Source organism: Podarcis melisellensis (assembly GCF_964234715.1).
Source record: "Podarcis melisellensis genome assembly, chromosome: 7".
In the NCBI taxonomy this organism is placed as follows: Eukaryota; Metazoa; Chordata; class Lepidosauria; order Squamata; family Lacertidae; genus Podarcis; species Podarcis melisellensis.
The window spans coordinates 86,700,585-86,725,526 of NC_138539.1; the positions used below are offsets into that span (position 1 = coordinate 86,700,585).

The 24,942-nt window shown below is 42.3% G+C and overlaps 2 protein-coding genes across 2 annotated transcripts; both read right to left on the reverse strand.

Annotated features, from left to right (window-relative positions):
- Positions 1-283: 283 nt before the first annotated feature.
- On the reverse strand, positions 284-24,432 carry LOC309374829 (uncharacterized protein; the record flags this gene model as incomplete). Its single annotated transcript, XM_081920003.1, has 3 exons — positions 21,935-24,432; positions 16,352-18,679; positions 284-3,154 (listed from the first exon to the last, which is right to left on the reverse strand). Exons 1-3 carry the CDS (start codon positions 24,362-24,364, stop codon positions 284-286), a joined length of 7,629 nt encoding a protein of 2,542 aa, XP_081776129.1. The 5' UTR covers positions 24,365-24,432.
- On the reverse strand, positions 8,653-10,855 carry LOC309373527 (protocadherin gamma-A6-like). The gene is given in 2 exon segments (XM_081917817.1): positions 8,653-8,826; positions 8,829-10,855. Coding segments are annotated over 2 exon segments (2,070 nt in total). The 5' UTR covers positions 10,849-10,855; the 3' UTR covers positions 8,653-8,776.
- Positions 24,433-24,942: the final 510 nt, after the last annotated feature.

Sequence of the window (24,942 nt, forward strand, 5' to 3'; positions counted from 1 at the left end):
ATAGGCCCCTAGTTTCTAGTGCTCACCGAGGCAGTAAACCTATGTCTTGCCAGTACCAAGATAGGTGGCTGTTTACATTTATATACTCATTTATTCATATACCAGCTGTCTATCCATCCATCCCAACGTTTGGAAATGTCATGCAGAAATGATATAAAAACAAAATACAACAGTCAAATCTAAAACAATTAAGAATGCACCAAATCCATCCGTAAATTAAACTGGAACCCACATACTGAAGTCTTGATCAATACTGGTCAGGAAATACACTTCCACATAAAAACTAGGTGAGAGGAATCAGGCTAATAACTGTCTCCCAGGCATGATTGTTTGCAACATGTAGGGAACTATGTTTTCTTATAGAGGAGCATTCTGTTTTATGAGCCCCCACCAGCAGTCCGAAGTAGCACGAATGAGGCAAAGATTGGTCATCTGACGCATCAAGATAAAGATTTGATGAAAGAAGATCCTTCACAGAAGGATCACATATCCAGTGATGACTAAAAGAAGGGGGGGGGCTGAAAGGAATAAAAAGAAGACTGGCATAGCTCTGAATATAATGAGAAAGCAGAGGCTGGTGGGATATATATTCTGATATTAACAAAACAAAAACATTGTTTATCAAAAATTGTTTGCTCACCTGGACTACGATTAGGCCTTCATTGTTCAAGTTTAAATCTTCACCAGGTAGGATTGGATCCTTTGCCTCACAAGCTTCTTTATTGTTCAGAGTATTGGAATAATTTGCCTTGCTAGAGTCTGTAGTGAGAGAAACCTCCTGGCAGTAGGAGTGCAGAAATGCTCGGACTCCGTCAATCCCCACAAACTGTGAGATAGGAGCGCCACTGAAATTCGCACTCCCCGACTCAAGCAGTTGAGAATTTCTCCACCTGTGCAACTTGATGGCCAGTAACACGAGGAGGAAGATGAAGAACAAGCAGGAAACAAAAGCCACCGCAAGGACCAGGTAGAAGGTGAGGTCAGATGGAGGCTCCACAGGAGCTGAGATGCTGCTCAGATCTGACAGGATTGCAGGGATGGTGTCAGCCAGCACCACAGTCAGAGTGGCTGAAGCAGAGAGAGGTGGCTGCCCATTGTCCTTCACTAAAACCACCAGGCTTTGCTTGAGGGCATCTTTCTCCAGAAAGAAGCGGGCCGTCCTGATCTCTCCCGTGTGGAGCCCCAGAGTGAAGAGCCCTGGCTCGGTGGCCTTGATCAGCTGGTAGGAGAGCCAGGCATTCTGGCCAGAGTCTCCATCCACGGCCACCACCTTAGTGACCAGGTAGCCTGGCTCTGAGGAGCGAGGGGCCAGCTCTATCCCCGTGGAGCCATCGGTGGGAGGGGAGGGGTACAGGATTTGGGGAGCATTGTCATTCTGGTCCAGGATGAAGAGAGTCACTGAGACGGTGGAGCTGAGTGATGGAGAGCCTCCGTCCTGGGCCTTTACACGGAACCGAATGTCTCGAAACTCTTCATAATCAAAGGAGGTCAGAGCATATATAACCCCCGTCTCAGAGTTAATGGAGAGGTAGGAGGAGAGGCGGGAGTCACTTCTTTGGTCATCAGTGATGGAATATGTTATTCTGGCATTTTCTTCCCAGTCTGGATCACTTGCTTTCAGGGAAAAGACTGAGGCTCCTCTTGGATTATTTTCTAGGAGATAAGAGGTGTAGGCTGACTGTACAAAGAGTGGGGGGTTGTCATTTGTGTCTAACAGCTGCAGTGAAATAATTGCAGAGGTTGATAATGTTGGAGTCCCATTATCAGTTGCTGTAATAGCGATGTCATAGGTTGCCACTTGTTCCCTATCAAGGGCTCTGTCTGTCACTAAAGTGTAAAAATTGTCCATTGTTTTTTTAAGTTGGAAAGGAAGACTGTTGGAAATTGAGCATATAACCTCCCCATTGACTCCTGAATCTCTGTCTTGGACATTTAAAATGGCAATGACAGTTCCAGTTGGTGTGTTCTCAGACACAGCGTTGAGTACAAAGGTTATTGCTATTTCAGGTGCATTGTCATTTAAGTCTTTTACAAAGATAACAACCTTTGATCTGTTACTTAGACCACCACCATCAATGGCTTGTACCTCAAATTCATATAAGGATGATATTTCAAAGTCAAGGCTTCCTGCAAGGGTAATGTCTCCTGTTGTTGAATTCAGTAGAAACATTTTAGAAATCTTCTCTGTGTTTTTTCCAAAGAAGTATTTTACCTCTCCATTGATTCCTTCATCTGTATCGGTGGCTCTCACTGTGCAAACTATAAACCCTTTAGGAATATTTTCCTTTATGGTTGCTTCAAAGATCTGTTGTGTGAAAACCGGTGCATTGTCATTTGCATCTAGAACAATCACATGGATTTGAGCAGTACCAGATCTCACTGGATCACCCCCATCAGTAGCTGTGAGGATTAGATCATAATCTGGTTGCTCTTCCCTGTCCAGAAGTTTCTCCAGCACCAGCTCAGCATGTTTTGCCCCGTTTTCTCCTGTCTGCACATGCAGAGAAAAATGGCTACTGCCTGCAAGTTGATAATCTTGTATAGAATTTATCCCTAGATCTGGATCCTGAGCTATGGGTAAAATAAACCTGTCTCTGAGTGTTGATGTCTCACTGATTTTCATTTTCCATTCCTTTGGTAGAAACCAGGGTGCATTGTCATTTATATCTGTAATTTCCACTTCAATACCATAAAGTTTTAATTTACTTTCAATAAAAACCTGCAACTTCAATATGCATTTGTCTGCCTCTCCACAGATTTCCTCTCTATCTATTCTCTCAGAAATCTGTAAATGGCCATTGTTGACATTCAAAGCAAAATACTGAACCATACCTACACTGGAAACAATGCGGAGTCCATGGTCTGAAAGCTGCTTCCCATCCATTCCCAGGTCCTTTGCAACATTCCCCACAAAAGAGCCTTTCTGCATCTCCTCAGGAATGGAATAGCGGATCTGCCCAGAAATTAGCTTCCAGATAGTCACCATGACAAGGCATTGAAGGATTCCTTTTCTGCAACTCCCGAGTCTCTGGGTTTCTTCCATGATTTTGTACCAGGATAAAAAATGCTGGTTCTGTTCAAAAGCTCTAATGATTGGTTTCTGGTGTTCCCTTTGTTCTGCTCCTAGTTCCAGTTCAAAATAGCCAAATTGTTTCTAAGCAAAACTTCCTTCAGTTTTGCTTTCTGTACTGTCATGTTCAGCCTTGCCTCAGTTATTGTGTGCTGCACTCTAATAGCTAAGGTTGTGAGGCTAGATCTTTTACTTTTTTTCCTTATTGGTGAACAGCGACACCATGAGGCTCAATACAAAACTGCAGAAGCCTTATTTTGGAATCCTAAATATACATTTTCTTCCATAACTGCTTCTATTCTTTATGGTATTATCAGGAAATTTCAGTTGACTGATCTTTTTGTTCAACTCATTAATAGATATATAACTCATATAAGCCAGTTTTGTCCTTTAAAAAAAAATCACAATAGGTACTTTTTCTCAGGTGTTCTCATGTTTACTCCCAGTCTTAGTTGAATATTGAATATTATAAGCATACAGTGGTACCTCTAGTTACAAACTTAATTTGTTCCGGAGGTCCATTCTTAACCTGAAACTGTTCTTAACTAGAAGTGTGCTTTCACTAATGGGGCCTCTTGCTGCTGCTGCGCCGCCAGGACACGATTTCCGTTCTCATCCTGGGGCAAAGTTCTCAACTCGAGGTAACTCTTCCAGGTTAGCGGAGTTTGTAACCTGAAGCGTTTTCAACATGAGGCGTTTGTAACTAAAGGTACCACTGTATAACCAGGATCTGGCAGGTGATTATACTACGATATGTGCAATTCAGTCCTGCTCATCTATGTATGCTGATCTATCATGTGCAGTTTTCTAATCATTCTTCCCTCCCGCTCCCATTTCCTTCTCAGAGTTAATTCTTTATTTGACCTTCACATGCAGTTACATTTGTGTGATTTCCCCCCCAACCCTGTCCAAGTGGTTCTGTCTTTCACAGGCAGCTCTTAGATGCAGGGGATTGCATAATGGAAAGTCAGCTTCCACAGGGCTGTGCTTGAAAAATAATCATGCATCCTCTTTCCTCTCCATCTTTCCCTCCTTCAGTAATCCCATGTGCCCAGTTTCTCTTTCTTCAGTTCTCATCTGATAGTTCCTCAGGCTCTTACGCTGGCTAACTTTGAGATGAGAAGTTTGCATTACATCCAGTAAGTAGAACTGCAGAGCGTTTTCATTGAAAGCCAATAATCAGAACAAGATTAATGGAACTAAAGTGTCCAAGAACCAAGACTTGCACCCTGCCCATCATGAGGATAGCTATTCATTCTAGTACCATAATAATCTGAAACTGGCGTTTTGAAACAAGAGCTGTATTGAGGGTATCAAGAAGGCGCTTTTGTTTTCACACCATTACATTCTGAGGTAGCAGATTTGAATTTTTTAAGTCTCCATTGAAGTGGGGAAACAATTTCAATAATCTATCCCAGATACTTCCAGTTTGCTGTTGTATTACATTATCTTCTTATGACTTTATCACTGACAGCTCTTCTTTTGGAGGCTTGGTTGTTCTCTGAAGTCAACTCAATTTGACTTTGGCCATCAACTCAGTCACTTCTTTGATTTATAGCTAACCAACAATATTCTCAAATGAACATATCAAACATCATGGCCACTGGGAGGTGTGACTACAACGATCTGAAATCCCACCCGTGATTCCATAAGCACCCATATCTAGAAATGTGGTAACCCATATCTAGAAATGTGGCTACATGTATTCAGATGGCCTCTATGAGGTATGCTTTTAAGTAGGCACCATGTAGAAGGTAAGATAATAAACACCAGTGTCTCTTCTGCTTCCTGCTGAAGTGGAGACCTGAAACATCAGAAACAGAAGCCTAGATGGATGCCATTTGAGTTGTGGTGAAAGCTGGCGAAGCACAAGAAAACCGAGTGACTCAGAAGTCTTCTAAATAGCATGCCTCTTGCTTAGGAGCTGCTTTCCTCCAAACAGTCTCCATGCAGCTGGGGCGTAATGAGTGAGCTGATCACGCAGGTCCTACCCACATAAACTGAACACACTCCTCCTGCATAAACTCAACCTACATGGCTTCTCACTTAGGTCCCAACTGCATAGGGTCTACTCATAGAAAGCAGCCCCCTCATGCCTAATAATAGCTAATAATACTTGGATCATGACTGGATGCAGAAAGGGGACGTTTTTAACAAAACAATTTTCAATAGAGATAAATTTAAATCTCTGCGTTAGTTAGGAAGAATCAGGTGCACAAATCTAGGATGGGTGATACCTGGCTTTACAGCTGTACATGTGAAAAGATTCTAGGGTTTTAGCAGATAACAAGGTAAACATGAGCCAGCAGTGCGACACAACAGCTAAAAAGGCTAATGCAGTTCTAGTTCACATCAACATAAATACTGCGTCCAGTTTGTGAAAAGTAATGGTATATTTATATCCTGCTTTGGTCAGACAACCTCACCCGGAGTACTGTGCCCATTTCCATGCACCACAGTTTAAGAAGAATATTGGCAAACTGGAATGTGTCCAAAATGGGGAAACAAAAAAAAAATTCAAATTGCAAGAAAAAGTATTTAGACTATTAGGAAGAACCTTTTGCAGGCATGAGCTGCTTGAAAGTGGATCAGACTGCATCCATTAAGTCGTGTACTCTTCTTCATTAGAAGTTCTAAACAGAGATTATCAGCAATGGTGAATTTCCTGCATTGGCAGATGGTTGGAATAGATGATTATTGAGGTCGCTTTGAACTCTATAATTCTAATATGTGAAGTGAGAATACATGTGTCTCCACTATGATAAAATGCAAGAATTTCACCTGCTAGAATCACCCATCATTCCATGATCCTGGCGCCTAGCCCTGCTTTCCATATTATACAGGAAGGAATAAATGTCACTCACACCTCAGTTTCCTTTTGTTTCGAACATGCGATGCTCCCCTCAATCCATCCTAGAATTTGGAGGGATAGTATTGCAGCAGCAGTAAATAAATTGTCTTCTTTTTCTATCATTTGCCCCCAAATATGTAAAGAAGAATTTGGCAGAGTTCTTTTGGAAGAATAAATCTGGAGTCTGTACACTATGGTAATTTACCTCAGACTTTGCAGATAAAATAATACTCACTTCAACAATCCTGCCATGGAGTCAGTATTTTTTTATGTCTATATTTGGGATACAGTCAAGAATATCCAGCTTCAAGGAAGGAGTAATGCCTATTGGAATAAAAAGTCCTGCAACAGGCAGTGAAATTCCATCAGGAAGGAGGCCCAGAGGACTTTCCAGGGCAGGGAGTTCCACGTCCCTTCCATGAATACCTGCCAAATATATCTCAGATATATGTCCCCTGTGGCAGGGAGGCACATGGCAGCATGTCCACCAGAAGTATTGTAGTTGCCCCATCTAGGCAAAAATATAAATTCAGGTGGTCAGGGAACCAGTACAGCTTCACGCCGTTTTATAAAGCCTCAGTCCCAAGGCCTGCTCATTTTTCCTCAGCAAGGAAGTGGGGGAGGTGGTTCTGCCAGGCTGAAGGCCTGCTCTTCACCTTTCCTCACTCTAGCTGCTGCCACCTCAGAAACCTGACAGTTTGCCTGTTTTGCAATTACACCAGGCGCCATCGGTCTTTTTGGACCAGTGGGAACATTTTTAATTCTGAGAGAGTGCTGTGGGTGCAAGTCACAAAATGGCTGCCATGGGTGCATGGCATAATACAAAATGGCTGCTGTGGGGAGCAGGGTATACCACAAAATTAGAGTGAGCACAGTCATGGTGAAACTTTTCCCATAATTGTATTTCCATATTAGGAAAGGCTCAACCTCTTGAATTTTTGTCTGCCATACATCTGTTAAAGGCACAAGAACCTGTTTCCCCCCAATGCCAACCCTAAACCAAAGCCTCATCTGCCATCCTGTTTCCATTAAGCACGTCTGAGTAGGTATGTATACCATTATACTGTAAGTTAACTATACAGTGAATTCTTAATGATTGGCAGGTCTTTAGCTCTTTCACAGAATAAGATATGTCTAAGCCTCTTTGCAAAGTGTTCACATTTGCCTTTGGGTGAGTTTTTAACATCCATCCACATTTACTGTGTAGTAATATCTAGAGAAAATAACTTCTAGGGATTACTTTATCTCAGACAAACCCACCACAGGAATGATGCATCCCAGTTTCTAGGAACAAAAATCAGGACTCTGTGCTCCAGCATTGCATATATACTGGATTTTTTATTACTATTTTTTAGCAAGGTTTAATATGAGGCCTAGTAAGGGATTGAAGGTGCTTGCTTAATTGTGAGTGCAGTAGAAAAAGTACCGGTGTTCAGAAAAGATAAAATTTTCCTCAGAAGAATGGGGGAAGAGCGCTGCCAGCACTTCTAAAACATAAAGCTGCCACAGATAAACACAGGAGATCAAAAAGAGTGAATATGCATTTTCTGGAAGAGGCTCAACAGCAGAGATTAAGGTTTATCTGTCAGAAGATAATTAATTACCATATTTAGTGACAGGAAAGTTCTGGTATATTTTCTCCAGGAATAGTTTTGTATGTAGCAAAAAGCCAAGCAGCGCTTGGCAAGGCCAGCCCAGTACATTTTGGCACCTAAGACAGACCCCAGAATGGCACCCCCTCCCCACCAGGGAACATGGGGTGAGTGAAGATCTACGTCAGGAACTGACATCAGGATCTGCTGCCCTGGAGGACTCTGCCGCCTAAGGTGGTCACCACACCTTCCCTCGTGGGTGAGCCAGCCCTGGCGCTTGGCCTTTCAAAGCCATTACAAGAAACAGCTCTGTCTCTGCCTAGTCTTATGTGAGAGTCTCCCCTATGCACACACCTACCTCCCTGTCTTTGATCTAATTCCTTTTAGAGGTTTGGAAAGTGGTAGGGGTCCATCATATGGAAGATTTGATTTAATCATTGCATATGGGAGTGTTTTCTTCTGCCAGTTTACATCTTTGATTTTCCTTCTGCCCTACCCATCCCAGCAGAGAACATGAGAATCCACATGACATTTACTAATGGAAAAGCCAGAAGATTCAGCCTAAAACTAATTGCACAAATGCACTAAATAATCTATCTTAGTTAATATTCAGTTAGTATGTTATTTTCATTTTTCTCGATTCAGCAGATGCTAGAATATCAGTCAAACAAGTGTATAAGTATAACGCATGATTATTCTTACCACGCACACATTCCAAAATATCCTACAACTATATGGTACATTTCGGCCAAAGAAAAGCATTTCTGAGACCTAGTGATTTCTGGAGAAGGAACTTAAGCATGTGCTTATCTCTCCCATGGATGGTGCCCATAATATTGATGTTCGTTAAAATGCTGCATAGCATCACTTATATTTTTACATACCATAATACAGTATATACGTGGCAATGAGGATCAGAGAGTCATTTTACTGCTGGGCAATATAACAGCAAAGATAAGAAATGTAATTGAGTAAAATAATTTGTCTGTTATAGCATGAAACACAAATACTGAAAAAACAACTGTGGTGTTACTAATAAATAGCAAATAAAATGGTATGTATAATAATACCCTCCAGTATTGTTTGCTCACCTGGACTACGATTAAGCCTTCATTGTTCAAGTTTAAATCTTCACCAGGTAGGATAGGATCCTTTGCCTCACAAGCTTCTTTATTGTTCAGAGTATTGGAATAATTTGCCTTCCTAGAGTCTGTAGTGAGAGAAACCTCCTGGCAGTAGGAGTGCAGAAATGCTCGGACTCCGTCAATCCCCACAAACTGTGAGATAGGAGCGCCACTGAAATTCACACTCCCCGACTCAAGCAGCTGAGAATTTCTCCACCTGTGCAACTTGATGGCCAGTAACACGAAGAGGAAGATAAAGAACAAGCAGGAGACAAAAGCCACTGCAAGGACCAGGTAGAAGGTGAGGTCAGACGGAGGCTCTACAGGAGCTGAGATGCTGCTCAGGTCTGAGAGGATTGCAGGGATGGTGTCAGCCAGCACCACAGTCAGAGTGGCTGAAGCAGAGAGAGGTGGCTGCCCATTGTCCTTGACTAAAACCACCAGGCTTTGCTTGAGGGCATCTTTCTCCAGAAAGAAGCGGGCCGTCCTGATCTCTCCCGTGTGGAGCCCCAGGGTGAAGAGCCCTGGCTCGGTGGCCTTGATCAGCTGGTAGGAGAGCCAGGCATTCTGGCCAGAGTCCGCATCCACAGCCACCACCTTAGTGACCAGGTAGCCTGGCTCAGAGGAGCGAGGGGCCAGCTCTATCCCTGTGGAGCCATCAGTGGGAGGGGAGGGGTACAGGATTTGGGGAGCATTGTCATTCTGGTCCAGGATGAAGAGAGTCACTGAGACGTTGGAGCTGAGTGATGGAGAGCCTCCGTCCTGGGCCTTTACACGGAACCGAATGTCTCGAAACTCTTCATAATCAAAGGAGGTCAGAGCATATATAACCCCCGTCTCAGAGTTAATGGAGAGGTAGGAGGAGAGGTGGGAGTCACTTCTTTGGTCATCAGTGATGGAATATGTTATTCTGGCATTTTCTTCCCAGTCTGGATCACTTGCTTTCAGGGAAAAGACTGAGGCTCCTCTTGGATTATTTTCTAGAAGATAAGAGGTGTAGGCTGACTGTAAAAAGAATGGGGGGTTGTCATTTGTGTCTAACAGCTGCAGTGAAATAATTGCAGAGGTTGATAATGTCGGAGTCCCATTATCAGTTGCTGTAATAGTGATGTCATAGGTCGCCACTTGTTCCCTGTCAAGGGCTCTGTCTGTCACTAAAGTGTAAAAGTTGTCCATTGTTTTCTTTAGTTGGAAAGGAAGGCTATTGGGAATTGAGCATATAACCTCCCCATTGACTCCTGAATCTCTGTCTTGGACATTTAAAATGGCAATGACAGCTCCAGTTGGTGTGTTCTCAGACACAGAGTTGAGTACAAAGGTTATTGCTATTTCAGGTGCGTTATCATTTAAGTCTTTTACATAGATAACAACCTTTGATCTGTTACTTAGACCACCACCATCAATGGCTTGTACCTCAAATTCATATAAAGATGATATTTCAAAATCAAGTCTTCCTGCAAGGGTAATGTCTCCTGTTGTTGAATTCAGTAGAAACATTTTAGAATTTTTCTCTGTGTTTTTTTCAAAGGAGTATTTTACCTCTCCATTGGTTCCTTCATCTATATCGGTGGCTCTCACTGTGCACACTATCGACCCTTTAGGAATATTTTCATTCATGCTTGCTTCAAAGATCTGTTGCGTGAAAATCGGTGCGTTGTCATTTGCATCTAGAACAATCACATGGATTTGAGCAGTACCAGATCTCACTGGATCACCCCCATCAGTAGCTGTGAAGATGAGATCATAAACTGGTTGCTCTTCCCTGTCCAGAAGTTTCTCCAGCACCAGCTCAGCATGCCTTGCCCCATTTTCTCCTGTCTGCACATGCAGAGAAAAATGGCTACTGCCTGCAAGTTGATAATCTTGTATAGAATTTATCCCTAGATCTGGATCCTGAGCTTTGGGTAGAAGAAACCTGTCTCTGAGTGTTGATGTCTCACTGATTTTCATTTTCCATTCCTTTGGTAGAAACCAAGGTGCATTGTCATTTATATCTGTAATTTCCACTTCAATACCATAAAGTTTTAATTTACTTTCAATAAAAACCTGCAACTTCAATATGCATTTGTCTGCCTCTCCACAGATTTCCTCTCTATCTATTCTCTCAGAAATCTGTAAATGGCCATTGTTGACATTCAAAGCAAAATACTGAACCATACCTACACTGGAAACAATGCGGAGTCCATGGTCTGAAAGCTGCTTCCCATCCATTCCCAGGTCCTTTGCAACATTCCCCACAAAAGAACCTTTCTGCATCTCCTCAGGAATGGAATAGCAGATCTGCCCTGAAACTGCCTTCCAGATAGTCACCATGACAAGGCATTGAAGGATTCCTTTTCTGCAACTCCCGAGTCTCTGGGTTTCTTCCATGATTTTGTACCAGGATAAAAAATGCTGGTTCTGTTCAAAAGCTGTAATATTGGTTTCTGGTGTTCCCTTTGTTCTGCTCCTAGTTCCAGTTCAAAATAGTCAAATTGTTTCTAAGCAAAACTTACTTCAGTTTTGCTTTCTGTACTGTCATGTTCAGCCTCGCGTCAGTTATTGTGTGCTGCACTGTAATAGCTAAGGTTGTGAGGCTAGATCTTTAATTTTTTTTCCTTATTGGTGAACAGCGACATCATGAGGCTCAATACAAAACTGCAGAAGCCTTATTTTGGAATCCTAAATACTATACATTTTCTTCCATAACTCCTTCTATTCTTTATGGTATTATCAGGATATTTCAATTGACTGGTCATTTTGTTCAACACATTAATAGATATATAGCTCATAAAAGCCAGTTTTGTCCTTAAAAACCCCACAATAGGTACTTTTTCCTCAGGTGTTTTCAAGTTTACTCCCAGTCTTAGTTGTACCTGAATACTGAATATTATAGGCATATAACCAAGGATCTGGCAGGTGATTATACTATGATATATACAATCCAGCTCTGCTCATCTATGTATGCTGGTCTGTCATGAGCACCTTTCTACTCATTCTTCCCTCCCTTTCCCAACCATTTCCTTCTCCAACCCTATATTTTCTGAGCGCTTCAATTCTTTATTTGACTGTGTTTTTTGACCACAAAGCCAGCTCTCTCAATAGTGGCCTTCACATGCAGTTACATCTGTGTGATTTTTCCCCATGATATGACTTGCTTGGGGGCTGCCTATGATTGATAGAACCATGTTTGCATATTGTGTGTGCAAAATTCATGGACTTCCCTGTCCACGTGGTTTTGTCTTTCACAGGTAGCTCTTAGATGCAGGGGATTGCATCACAGAAAGTCTGCTTCCACAGGGCTGCTTGAAAAGCAATCATGCACCCTCTTTCCTCTCCATCTTTCTCTGCCTTCAGTAATCCCATGTGTCCAGCTTCTCTTTCTTCAGTTCCCATTTGATAATTCCTCAGGCTCTTAGGCTGACTAACTTTAAGATGAGAAGTTTCCATTAAATCCAGTAAGTAGAACTGCAGAGCTTTTTTCAGTGAAAGCCAATAATCAGAACAAGATTAATGGAACTAAAATGTCCAAGAACTAAGACTTGCACCCTTCCCATCATGAGGATAGCTATTCATTCTAGTACCATAATAATCTGAAACTGGTGTTTTGAAACAAGAGCTGTATCGAGGGTATCAAGAAGGCGCTTTTGTTTTCACACCATTACATTCTGAGGTAGCAGATTTGAATTTTTTAAGTCTCCATTGAAGTGGGGAAACAATTTCAATAATCTATCCCAGATACTTCCAGTTTGCTGTTGTATTACATTATCTTCTTATGACTTTATCACTGACAGCTCTTCTTTTGGAGGCTTGGTTGTTCTCTGAAGTCAACTCAATTTGACTTTGGCCATCAACTCAGTCACTTCTTTGATTTATAGCTAACCAACAATATTCTCAAATGAACATATCTCACATCATGGCCACTGGGAGGTGTGACTACAACTATCTGAAATCCCACCCGTGATTCCATAAGCACCCATATCTAGAAATGTGGTAACCCATATCTAGAAATGTGGCTACATGTATTCAGATGGCCTCTATGAGGTATGCTTTTAAGTAGGCACCATGTAGAAGGTAAGATAATAAACACCAGTGTCTCTTCTGCTTCCTGCTGAAGTGGAGACCTGAAACATCAGAAACAGAAGCCTAGATGGATGCCATTTGAGTTGTGGTGAAAGCTGGCGAAGCACAAGAAAACCGAGTGACTCAGAAGTCTTCTAAATAGCATGCCTCTTGCTTAGGAGCTGCTTTCCTCCAAACAGTCTCTATGCAGCTGGGGCGTAATGAGTGAGCTGATCACGCAGGTCCTACCCACATAAACTGAACACGCTCCTCTTGCATAAACTCAACCTACATGGCTTCTCACTTAGATCCCAACTGCATAGGGTCTACTCATAGAAAGCAGTTCCCTCATGGCTAATAATAGCTAATAATACTTGGATCATGACTGGATGCAGAAAGGGGACATTTTTAACAAAACAATTTTCAATAGAGATAAATTTAAATCTCTGTGTTAGGTAGGAAGAATCAGGTGCACAAATCTAGGATGGGTGATACCTGGCTTGACAGTTGTACATGTGAAAAGGAACTAGGGCTTTAGTAGACCACAAGGTAAATATGAGCCAGCAGTGCGACACAACAGCTAAAAAGGCTAATGCAGTTCTAGTTCACATCAACATAAATACTGTGTCCAGTTTGTGAGAAGTAATGGTATATTTATATCCTGCTTTGGTCAGACAACCTCACCCAGAGTACTGTGCCCATTTCCATGCACCACAGTTTAAGAAGAATATTGTCAAACTAATGTGTCCAAAAAGGGGAAACAAAAAAAGAATTCAAATTGCAAGAAAAAGTATTTAGACTATTAGGAAGAACCTTTTGCAGGCATGAGCTGCTTGAAAGTGGATCAGACTGCATCCATTAAGTTGTGTACTCTTCTTCATTAGAAGTTCTAAACAGAGATTATCAGCAATGGTGAATTTCCTGCATTGGCAGATGGTTGGACTAGATGATTACTGAGGTCACTTTCAACTCTATAATTCTAATATTTGAAGTGAGAACACGTGTCTCCACTATGATAAAATGCAAGAATTTCACCTGCTAGAATCACCCATCATTCCATGATCCTTGTGCCTAGCCCTGCTTTGCATATTATACAGGAAGGAATAAATGTCACTCACACCTCTGTTTCCCTTTGTTTCGAACATGTGGTGCTCCCCTCAAACCACCCTAGAATTTGGAGTGATAGTATTGCAGCAGCAGTAAATAAATTGTCTTCTTTTTTATCATTTGCCCCCAAATATATAAAGAAGAATTTGGCAGAGTTCTTTTGGAAGAATAAATCTGGATTCTGTACACTATGGTAATTTACCTCAGACTTTGCAGATAAAATAATAGTCACTTCAACAATCCTGCCATGGAGTCAGTATGGATTTTTTTTTAAAAAAAAAGTCTATATTTGGGATACAGTCAAGAATATCCAGCTTCAAGGAAGGATTAATGCCTATTGGAATAAAAAGTCCTGCAACAGGCAGTGAAATTCCATCAGGAAGGAGGCCCAGAGGACTTTCCAGGGCAGGGAGTTCCACGTCCCTTCCATGAATACCTGCCAAATATATCTCAGATATATGTCCCCTGTGGCAGGGAGGCACATGGCAGCATGTCCACCAGAAGTATTGTAGTTTCCCCATCTAGGCAAAAATATAAATTCAGGTGGTCAGGGAACCAGTACAGCTTCACGCCATTTTATAAAGCCTCATTCCCAAGGCCTGCTCATTTCTCCTCAGCAAGGAAGTGGGGGAGGTGGTTCTGCCAGGCTGAAGGCCTGCTCTTCACCTTTCCTCACTCTAGTTGCTGCCACCTCAGAAACCTGACAGTTTGCCTGCTATGCAATTACACCAGGCGCCATCGGTCTTTCTGGACCAGTGGGCACATTTTTAATTCTGAGAGAGTGCTGTGGGTGCAAGTCACAAAATGGCTGCCATGGGTGCATGGCATAATACAAAATGGCTGCTGTGGGGAGCACGGCATACCACAAAATTAGAGTGAGCACAGTCATGGTGAAACTTTTCCCATAATTGTATTTCCATACTAGGAAAGGCTCAACCTCTTGAATTTTTGTCTGCCATACATCTGTTAAAGGCACAAGAACCTGTTTTCCCCCAATGCCAACCCTAAACCAAAGCCTCATCTGCCATCCTGTTTCCATTAAGCACGTCTGAGTAGGTATGTATACCATTATACTGTAAGTTAACTATACAGTGAATTCTTAATGATTGGCAGGTCTTTAGCTCTTTCACAGCATAAGATATGTCTAAGCCTCTTTGCAAAGTGTTCACATTTGCCTTTGGGTGAGTTTTTAACATCCATCCACATTTACTGTGTAGTAATATCTAGAGAAAATAACTTCTAGGGATTACTTCATCTCAGACAAACACACCACAGGAACGACGCATCCCAGTTTTTAGGAACAAACAGCTCATATTCATGGCATTTAAGAACTTTTTAAAAATCATATAATCAGGACTGTGCCCTCCAGCATTGCATATATACTGGAGTTTTTAATTTTTTTTAGCAAGGTTTAATATGAGGCCTAGTAAGGGATTGAAGGTGCTTGCTTAATTGTGAGTGCAGTAGAAAAAGTACCGGTATTCAGAAAAGATAAAATTTTCCTCAGAAGAATGGGGGAGGAGCGCTGCCAGCACTTCTAAAACATAAAGCTGCCACAGATAAACACAGGAGATCAAAAAGAGTGAATGTGCATTTTCTGGAAGAGGCTCAACAGCAGAGATTAAGGTTTATCTGTCAGAAGATAATTAATTACCATATTTAGTGACAAGAAAGTTCTGGTATATTTTCTCCAGGAATAGTTTTGTATGTAGCAAAAAGCCAAGCAGTGCTTGGCAAGGCCGGCCCAGTACATTTTGGCACCTGAGACAGACCCCAGAATGGCACCCCCTCCCCACCAGGGAAGATGGGGTGAGTGAAGATCTACGTCAGGAACTGACATCAGGATCTGCTGCCCTGAAGGACTCTGCCGCCTAAGGTGGTCACCACACCTTCCCTCATGGGTGGGCCGGCCCTGGTGCTTGGCCTTTCAAAGCCATTACAAGAAACAGCTCTGTCTCTGCCAAGTCTTATGTGAGAGTCTTTCCTATCCACACACCTCCCTGTCTTTGATCTTATCCTTTTAGAGGTTTGGAAAGTGGTAGAGGCACTCATGGTCCATAATACAGATGATTCACTTTAATCCTTGCATATGGGAGTGTTTTCTTCTGCCAGTTTACATCTTTGATTTTCCTTCTGCCCTACCCATCCCGGCAGAGAACATGAGAATCCACATGACATTTACTAATGGAAAAGCCAGAAGATTCAGCCTAAAACTAATTGCACAAATGCACTAAATAATCTATCTTAGTTAATATTCAGTTAGTATGTTATTTTCATTTTTCTCGATTCAGCAGATGCTAGAATATCAGTCAAACAAGTGTATAAGTATAACGCATGATTATTCTTACTATGCACACGTTAATACAGTATATACTTGGCAATGAGGATCAGAGAGTCATTTTACTGCTGGGCAATATAACAGCAAAGATAAGAAATGTAATTGAGTAAAATAATTTGTCTGTGTTATAGCATGAAACACAAATACTGAAAAAACAACTGTGGTGTTACTAATAAATATCAAATAAAATGGTATGTATAATAATAACCTCCAGTATTGTTTGCTCACCTGGACTATGATTAAGCCTTCATTGTTCAAGTTTAAATCTTCACCAGGTAGGATAGGATCCTTTGCCTCACAAGCTTCTTTATTGTTCAGAGTATTGGAATAATTTGCCTTCCTAGAGTCTGTAGTGAGAGAAACCTCCTGGCAGTAGGAGTGCAGAAATGCTCGGACTCCATCAATCCCCACAAACTGTGAGATGGGAGCGCCACTGAAATTCACACTCCCCGTCTCAAGCAGCTGAGGATTTCTCCATCTGTGCAACTTGATGGCCAGTAACACGAAGAGGAAGATAAAGAACAAGCAGGAGACAAAAGCCACTGCAAGGACCAGGTAGAAGGTGAGGTCAGACGGAGGCTCTACAGGAGCTGAGATGCTGCTCAGGTCTGAGAGGATTGCAGGGATGGTGTCAGCCAGCACCACAGTCAGAGTGGCTGAAGCAGAGAGAGGTGGCTGCCCATTGTCCTTCACTAAAACCACCAGGCTTTGCTTGAGGGCATCTTTCTCCAGAAAGAAGCGGGCCGTCCTGATCTCTCCCGTGTGGAGCCCCAGAGTGAAGAGCCCTGGCTCGGTGGCCTTGATCAGCTGGTAGGAGAGCCAGGCATTCTGGCCAGAGTCCGCATCCACGGCCACCACCTTAGTGACCAGGTAGCCTGGCTCAGAGGAGCGAGGGGCCAGCTCTATCCCTGTGGAGCCGTCAGTGGGAGGGGAAGGGTAAAGGATTTGGGGAGCATTGTCATTCTGGTCCAGGATGAAGAGAGTCACCGAGACGTTGGAGCTGAGTGATGGAGAGCCTCCGTCCTGGGCCTTTACATGGAACCGAATGTCTCGAAACTCTTCATAATCAAAGGAGGTCAGAGCATATATAACCCCCGTCTCAGAGTTAATGGAGAGGTAGGAGGAGAGGCGGGAGTCACCTCTTTGGTCATCAGTGATGGAATATGTTATTCTGGAATTCTCTTCCCAGTCTGGATCACTTGCTCTTAAGGAAGAGACCATGGCTCCTCTTTGGTTATTCTCAACAAAATAGAAAGTATAGTCTGTTTTTTCAAAGAGGGGTGGGTTGTCATTTGTGTCTAAAACATGAAGTGTGATAACTGTGACTGCAGAAAGATGGGGGACTCCATGGTCAGTAACAGTGACAGTAATATTGAAGACCGACACCTGTTCCCTGTCAAGGGCACCATCAGTCACCAAACTGTAAAAGTTATCCATGGACTTCTTTAGCTGAAAAGGGAGGTTGCTAGGGATTGAACATGTGATTTCCCCATTGATTCCTGAATCTCGGTCTTGGACATTTAAAATGGCAATTACCGTTTGGGATGGTGAACTTTCAAGTATGGTGTTGGTGGCAAAGTTAACTGATAATTCAGGTGCATTGTCATTCAGATCTGTAACAGATATCACAACTTTTGATCTGTCACTCAGGCCTCCTCCATCTTTGGCTTGTATCTCAAATGCATATAAAGATGATTCCTCATAATCAAGATTCCCAATAAGGATGATTTCACCTGTTGTGGAATTTAAGACAAACATTTGGGAGTCTCTCTTTGTGATTTTTTGGAAAAAGTATTTAATGTCTCCGTTGATTCCTTCATCCAGATCAGTCGCTCTCGCTGTCAAAAGTATGGACCCCTTGGGAATATTCTCATTGATACTCACTTCATAGAGAGGTTGGCTGAAAACTGGTGCATTGTCATTTGCATCAAGGACAACAATGTGGATTTGTAATGTGCCAGACCTGATAGGATCACCTCCATCAGTAGCTGTGAGAAGCAAATCGTAAGCTGATTGTTCCTCTCTGTCCAGTGACTTTTCCAACACAAGTTCAGCAAGTCTGGCACCATTTTCTTCTGTTTGCACATGCAAAGCAAAATGGCTACTGCCTGAGAGTTGGTAGGTCTGCACCGAATTTATCCCCCAATCTGGATCTTGAGCTTCGGGAAGAGGAACCTGGAATCCAGGTGTAGATGCCTCACTGATTTCCAGCTCCTGTTCCCATAGAGGGAAGTGGGGAGCATTATCATTTATATCTGTAATTTCCACTTCAATTCCATAAAGCTTCAGTTTGCTTTCAACAAGAACCTGAAACTTCAACAAACATTTCTCTGCCTCTCTGCAGATTTCCTCTCTATCTATTCTCTCAGATATCTGCAAATGGCCATTGTTGGCATTCAAAGAAAAGTATTGAATCATACCTACAGGGTAAACAATGCGCAGTCCATGGTTTGGGAGCAGCTTGCCATCCATTCCCAGGTCCTTTGCAACATTCCCCACGGAAGAGCCTTTGTGCATCTCTTCTGGAATGGAGTAGTGGATCTGCCCAGAAACTGCCTTCCAAGAAAACATCATGAAAAGGCACTGGAAGATTCCCTTTCTGCAATTCCACAGCCTCTGAATTCCTTCCATCCTTGCAGCAGGTTAAAGGCCCTTAGATTCTGGTTCAAAAGATGCTGTATCCAATTTTTTTCTAAGGAAAATGCACTTCCATTTCTTCTTTGCACTGAGAAGCAGCTTGTTCCTTCAGATATTTTGCGTTTGTGTTTAACGGAAAGGCAACTTCAAATGGGCAGGATTTCACATTTCTGCACCGTTCTGGTGAACAGTGACACCCAGAGGCTCAAGCCCAAACTGCAAAAACTTCACTTTTGAAAATTAAATAAACACCATTTCACTGTACTATTATATTATAATATTATAAATATTATAAATGAAGATATAGCTAGGATAACTATGTATATTTTTCTATATTCTTTATGTTTTTCCTTCAAATTTACCCACTAAGGATAAAGAAGAGTGACAACGTTTGTTGTTGTAAACAAACTGAAATGGAGCAGGAAAGACAAGTGTGTTTAGGGTTCTTGCCCTACCCCATTACTGGAAATTCTGGAATGAATTGAATTCTGAAATATGGAACTTTCTCAGCAATGTTCTTTGCTGGATATTCAAAAGATTCATTTTGGATGCAGAAAAAAGAATAGTAAGCCTCTGGTACTTCTTATTTTCTTGGTGTCAGTGTAATGTTTGTAGTTGTAAAGTGAGGAAACTGATATGCTGACACACAGTTCTTTCCTGCTGTTTTCATGGGGAAACAGAAGCATCCATGTGCAGAAAGGCTGACAGAGTTGCGGTATTAGCCAATGACATTCATTGTTGTGTGATACCAAATACACTGGTGTGCATGAAATTCAGCAGAACTTGCTGGTATATCAGTCAAAAACCACAGTTCCTTAGCAGAGCAGGTACCACAGTGAAAAGAACTGGACAGAAATGCTGCCATTAAATGGAGAGAAAATAACTAATACAATATTCCCCACAAATTTGAATGCAGCCTCTCCCCCTACCCCAATATCACAACATTGATCTACTTTTCTGGATTATTGTAAGAGTCACACAGCACTATATGTGAAGCGCCTTGAACACTCTAACACTAGGTATTACTGCACAGAGCAAAGAAGTAAAATGGCCACATTCTCTGTAATTTATTGCCACTGCTTATCTGGAAAGGGCTGGGCTTCAGCCACGGCAAGGTTAGGGCCATGCAGGTGCACCAGCAGGAATGCTAGATTGGTTGCTGACAGAAGCATACAGACCCAGCCACACCGCTGCCTCATCCACAGCTCCAGCTTATCACAAACATCACTACTGTGGATGGATAACATTCAATGGTAGCTTAGAAGCACACATGTGAAAACTGGATGTCAAACTCAGAAGAGAGCTTTATTAAAAGGGCTTGTTAAACAGCAGAGGTAGGTGGTTTTCAGCCATCTTCGTTGGAGAGCTTATAGAATCATAGAATCATAGAGTTGTTGTGCTTCTTGTTCTACAAGATTAAACTGCTAAAACTCAATTTGGCCATTAGCAGGAGGGACAAGACACTGAATTATCCACTAGATAATGCCAACAAATGTTATTTTAACATTAGTCTTCATCTTTCTTAATGGAATATACACTGGTGGTGAACATGACCCAGCTTTAAAGTACAGCAATTACAGGATGTGCAGATGTATGTCTTGGCCAGATTGACTCTCCATAAGAAAACATTCCATGCCAAAGAGTTAAAAGGGCATCTACCATTGGTAGCTGTCAGTCAATAGTCATTTGTCCCCTATATTTCTAGAGTATGGAAGCATGACTGGAGATGGTATAAGTAGAAATACTAACCACACGCTCCACATCCACACATCCTTACATACAAAGTGTTCACTACAACTGTTACAATTTGTCATAATCTCTAATGCAAATGCCAAGGAAAGGAATGCCAGTACTTTGGGATTGCATCCACACTGGACATCAGTAATATACAGTGGTACCTCAGGTTAAGTACTTAATTCGTTCCGGAGGTCCGTTCTTAACCTGAAGCACCACTTTAGCTAATGGGGCCTCCTGCTGCTGCCACGCCACTGGAGCCCGATTTCTGTTCTTATCCTGAAGCAAAGTTCTAAACCTGAAGCACTGTTTCTGGGTTAGCGGAGTGTGTAACCTGAAGCGTATGTAACCTGAAGCGTATGTAACCCGAGGTATTACTGTATAAGAGAATACAGGACCTGGCCAGAGCCGGGGGGGGGGGCAGGGGATAGTTTCGGGTTCATGATACGGTCATGTTTGGTTTAGGGTATTTGTCAATTCAGGGACCATTTCCAGTATATACATATCTTGGAAGCGGGGGGATATGTGCATATTATTTAATTTTTTATTTAAAATAATTCTATAGTCCCCACCACCACTACCCCCCGCACAAAGAGTGGTATACAACATCTCTAGAAATCATGCCAAGAGAAACTCCCTTTTGATGTCACTCTTTTACACAGGTTGTACATGAGCATTTTTCATTCTACAAACAGCATGCAGTCACAGGACCTAAGAAATGCTTGTACAACTGATAGCTTCCATCAGAGCTCCACCACTTAATATGTTGTGCTATTCTCATCAGACCCAGATCCCAAGCTGTCTCTGTGACAGGAACACAATATCCAAATGCTATGTAAGATTATTTGTATATATGAGAACCAAATCAAGTTATTCTAAAACGTTTAATGATTAATTAATCCTTCACTCTCATTAAATAATCCAACCCATAAAAAGCTCCACAAACACTTCCTAAAATTCAGTTGAAAACTTTACCAATTACTAAGAAATTTACCAACTTATTTAAAGAATATTCTATGAAAGACTTTTTGGTATTTCTTCTTGTAAATTTTTTAAAGGACAGAATGTGAAAATAGCTACATATTCAATTGCATTTGTACTGCAAAGATAATAATAATAAGAAAATATCATTCTCTCCACTCAGCCATGCTGCACCACTCTGTGATCTTAGCACGACACCGAGTTACCATGCAGATGTGTACCTGGACAATTCTGACAGAGCCTCCGCCACCCTGCTATGCTGCCCCTCAATAGCTGCTGGAAGGTCCAATTAGTTTGTTCTACAGCAGTAGCAGCTCAATACTACTCACTACCTACTTCCCTGATGACATGGTCTGAATTCTCTGGGGTGCCAGTTTGATAACATCCACTGTTTACAATTAAACTCTCAAACAAGTGATAACACCAAATTCCCTATAAGGAACATGCAATATAACTCACCGTGCTGTCATTTTCCTTTTCAGAAATTAAATTACCTCCACTGACCATCAAAGAAATGTCAGAGTTGCCATTGCAAAGGATGTTCTCTGCTATTTGGACAGTCGGCTGCAGGAATGTCAGCTCATTTCTCCGGGATTCAGAGGACAGACAGACCTGGTAGGAATAAGGCAAAGTTCCGTCCTCATAATTGGGTGGGAATATGGCACCAGCCTTTGAATGAGGGTCAGGAACAAAGCACTGAAGGAAAGTGGGGTTCCTTGAGCTTCGAAGCTTCATCAGAATGGTCAGAATCACCGTCACCAGGAACAGGAAGGACACCAAGGTCAAGGCCAATACCAAATAAAACTGTAGATCAGACTGATATTCTGAGTCATTTGGTTGGGAGTTCATTTCTGGAAGAGCCTCCTGGAAGTTCTCAGCAAACACCAGGCTCAAAGTTGTGGTGGCTGAGAGAGGAGGATGCCCATTGTCCTTCACCAGGATGACCAGCCTCTGCTTCACAGCATCTCTCTCAAGTAATGCTCGGACTGTTTGCACCTCTCCTGTGTGGGAGCCAATGCTGAAGAGTGAGGGCTCTGTGGCCTGCAGGAGATGGAAGGAGAGCCAGGCATTGTGTCCCGAATCAGAGTCCACGGCCACCACCTTTGTCACCAGATAACCCGACTCAGCTGACCGAGGCACCATCTCAAAGAAAGGTGAGCCCTCTGTTGATTGTGAGGGGTACAGGATCTGCGGAGCGTTATCATTTCGATCCAAAACACATACTGTCACTGTGGCACTGCTATTGAGTGGTGGAGAACCTCCATCTTGGGCCTTCACTTGAATCTGAAACTCCCTGAATTGCTCATAGTCAAAGGAGCGCTGGGCATAGATGATCCCGGTCTCAGAGTTAATGGAGACATAGGAGGAGAGAGGCAGGTCCTTGATGTTGCTGTTAAGGATGGAGTAAGTGATTCTGGCATTGCGATCCAGATCTGGGTCAGAGGCCTTGATGTGGAAAATTGAAGCTCCAGATGGGTTGTTCTCTGGAACGTAGGCAGTGTAGGAAGATTTGTCAAAGGCTGGTGGGTTATCATTGATATCTGAGATCTGTATTGATATGGTTTTGTGTGTGGAGAGTGGAGGTGTGCCTTTGTCTGTGGCTGTGATTGTAATATTATACTCGGGAGTCCTTTCTCTGTCAAGGGCACCATCTATGAGGAGCTTGAAGTAATTACTCGAAGATGAGACTATCAGAAAAGGTACAAGTTCTTTCAGGTGACAGGTGACTTCTCCATTCTCCCCAGAATCCCTGTCCTGAACTTTAATGAGAGCAATCACAGCTCCAGATGTGACATCTTCTGGAACTGGGCTGGACACGGATGTAAGGATCACATCTGGAGCATTGTCATTCTCATCAAGAACCTCAATCTCCACATTGCAATGTGCCACCAATCCTCCTCCATCACTTGCCTGAATTATCATCACATATTTTTGTCTGTCCTCAAAATCAACACTTTCTATAAGTGTAATTGTTCCTTCTCTGGGATCCAGATGAAACCTCTGCTCAGCTGTTTCTGCGATGTCACTGAAAGTATAAGTGATCTCAGCATTTGACCCTTCATCACTGTCAGATGCTTTGACTTGAAGCACAGAGGTTCCTTTGGGTGCACTCTCCTTCAGGCTTACTTTATATGTTGTCTGGGTGAAAACAGGGGCATTGTCATTAATATCAATAACTGTTACCAATATGTTGGCTGTTCCGGTTTTTGGAGGTTCTCCACCATCCATGGCTGTAAGGACCATGTGGTGCGTGTGTTCCTTTTCCCTGTCCAGTTGTTTCTGCAATACTAATTCTGCATATTTGCCGCCATCATTGCTATTTTGAATTTCCAACTTGAAATATGGAGTTGAGCTCAATCGATAATTCTGCAGGGAATTTGTTCCAATATCCTTATCTTCAGCATTTCCTAGAGCAAATCGAGTTCCTGGCAGAGTAGACTCACTCAATTTAAGCTCAATATTTTCATTCCGGAAATGTGGGGCATTGTCATTAATGTCCTGGATAAAAATATTTATGTGGAAAATATTCAAAGGATTGTGTGCCACAACTTCCAGTTCGAGGATACAAGTGGATGATTCCCCACAAATCTCTTCCCGGTCTATCCTCTCATTCACATACAGGTTGCCATTTTGTTCATTCAGATCAAAGAATTGCTTTTCTGAAGAAATACCAAGCTTGCGCTTTGACAGCTCTCTGAGATCTAACCCCAGATCTTTAGCAAGGTTCCCCACAAAGGAGCCCTGCTCTGCTTCCTCTGGAACTGAATACTGAACCTGCTCAGACCCCACCTGGCAGAAGAACACAGACCAAAATATGAATAGAAACAGTACTTGCCTCCTGATGATCTTCCTTGTTCTCTCTGCCTGCTTTACTTCCATCACATCCATTGCCTTTCCTGATTTCTTCCTGCTTTCAGTACAGTTTTCAAGACTCCCAGTATACTTATTTGAGATAACAGAAACTGAGAGCCTCCCTTTCTTGAGCAGCTTTTAAAATAAAAGCTTTTCCTTTCTGCTCGGCTGAAATGTTAAGAGAGCGAGACTACTCCAAGAGTCTCAGAAATGCTGAGCCATGGCTGCTCCCATGTTGTCCAACAGTGACACTCAGAGTCCACATGGGGAACTGAATTTGCTTATATTCATGTTTATAATTCTATATTCCTATTTCCCCCTGATATCTATGGAAAATTGTGAATGACTAAAAATTCTTTCACTGGTTGTCCAAATGTACTTTAGTATCACTTGATTAGAAGTCACATAAGCTTAATTCAGATTTGTTTTTCATTGCATACAAACTGTTATTTTAATATTTTTATTGCTTTTCCTGGTAGATGATAATGACACTTTAGGGTTTTTTTGATGGAGCATAAACACAAGCAGTTGCCAGCAGAAGAAAACCATGCAATAATTCAGGAAGCCTACATCCCTGCCTAGGGCTGCCATACGTTCGGATTTCCCTGGATGTT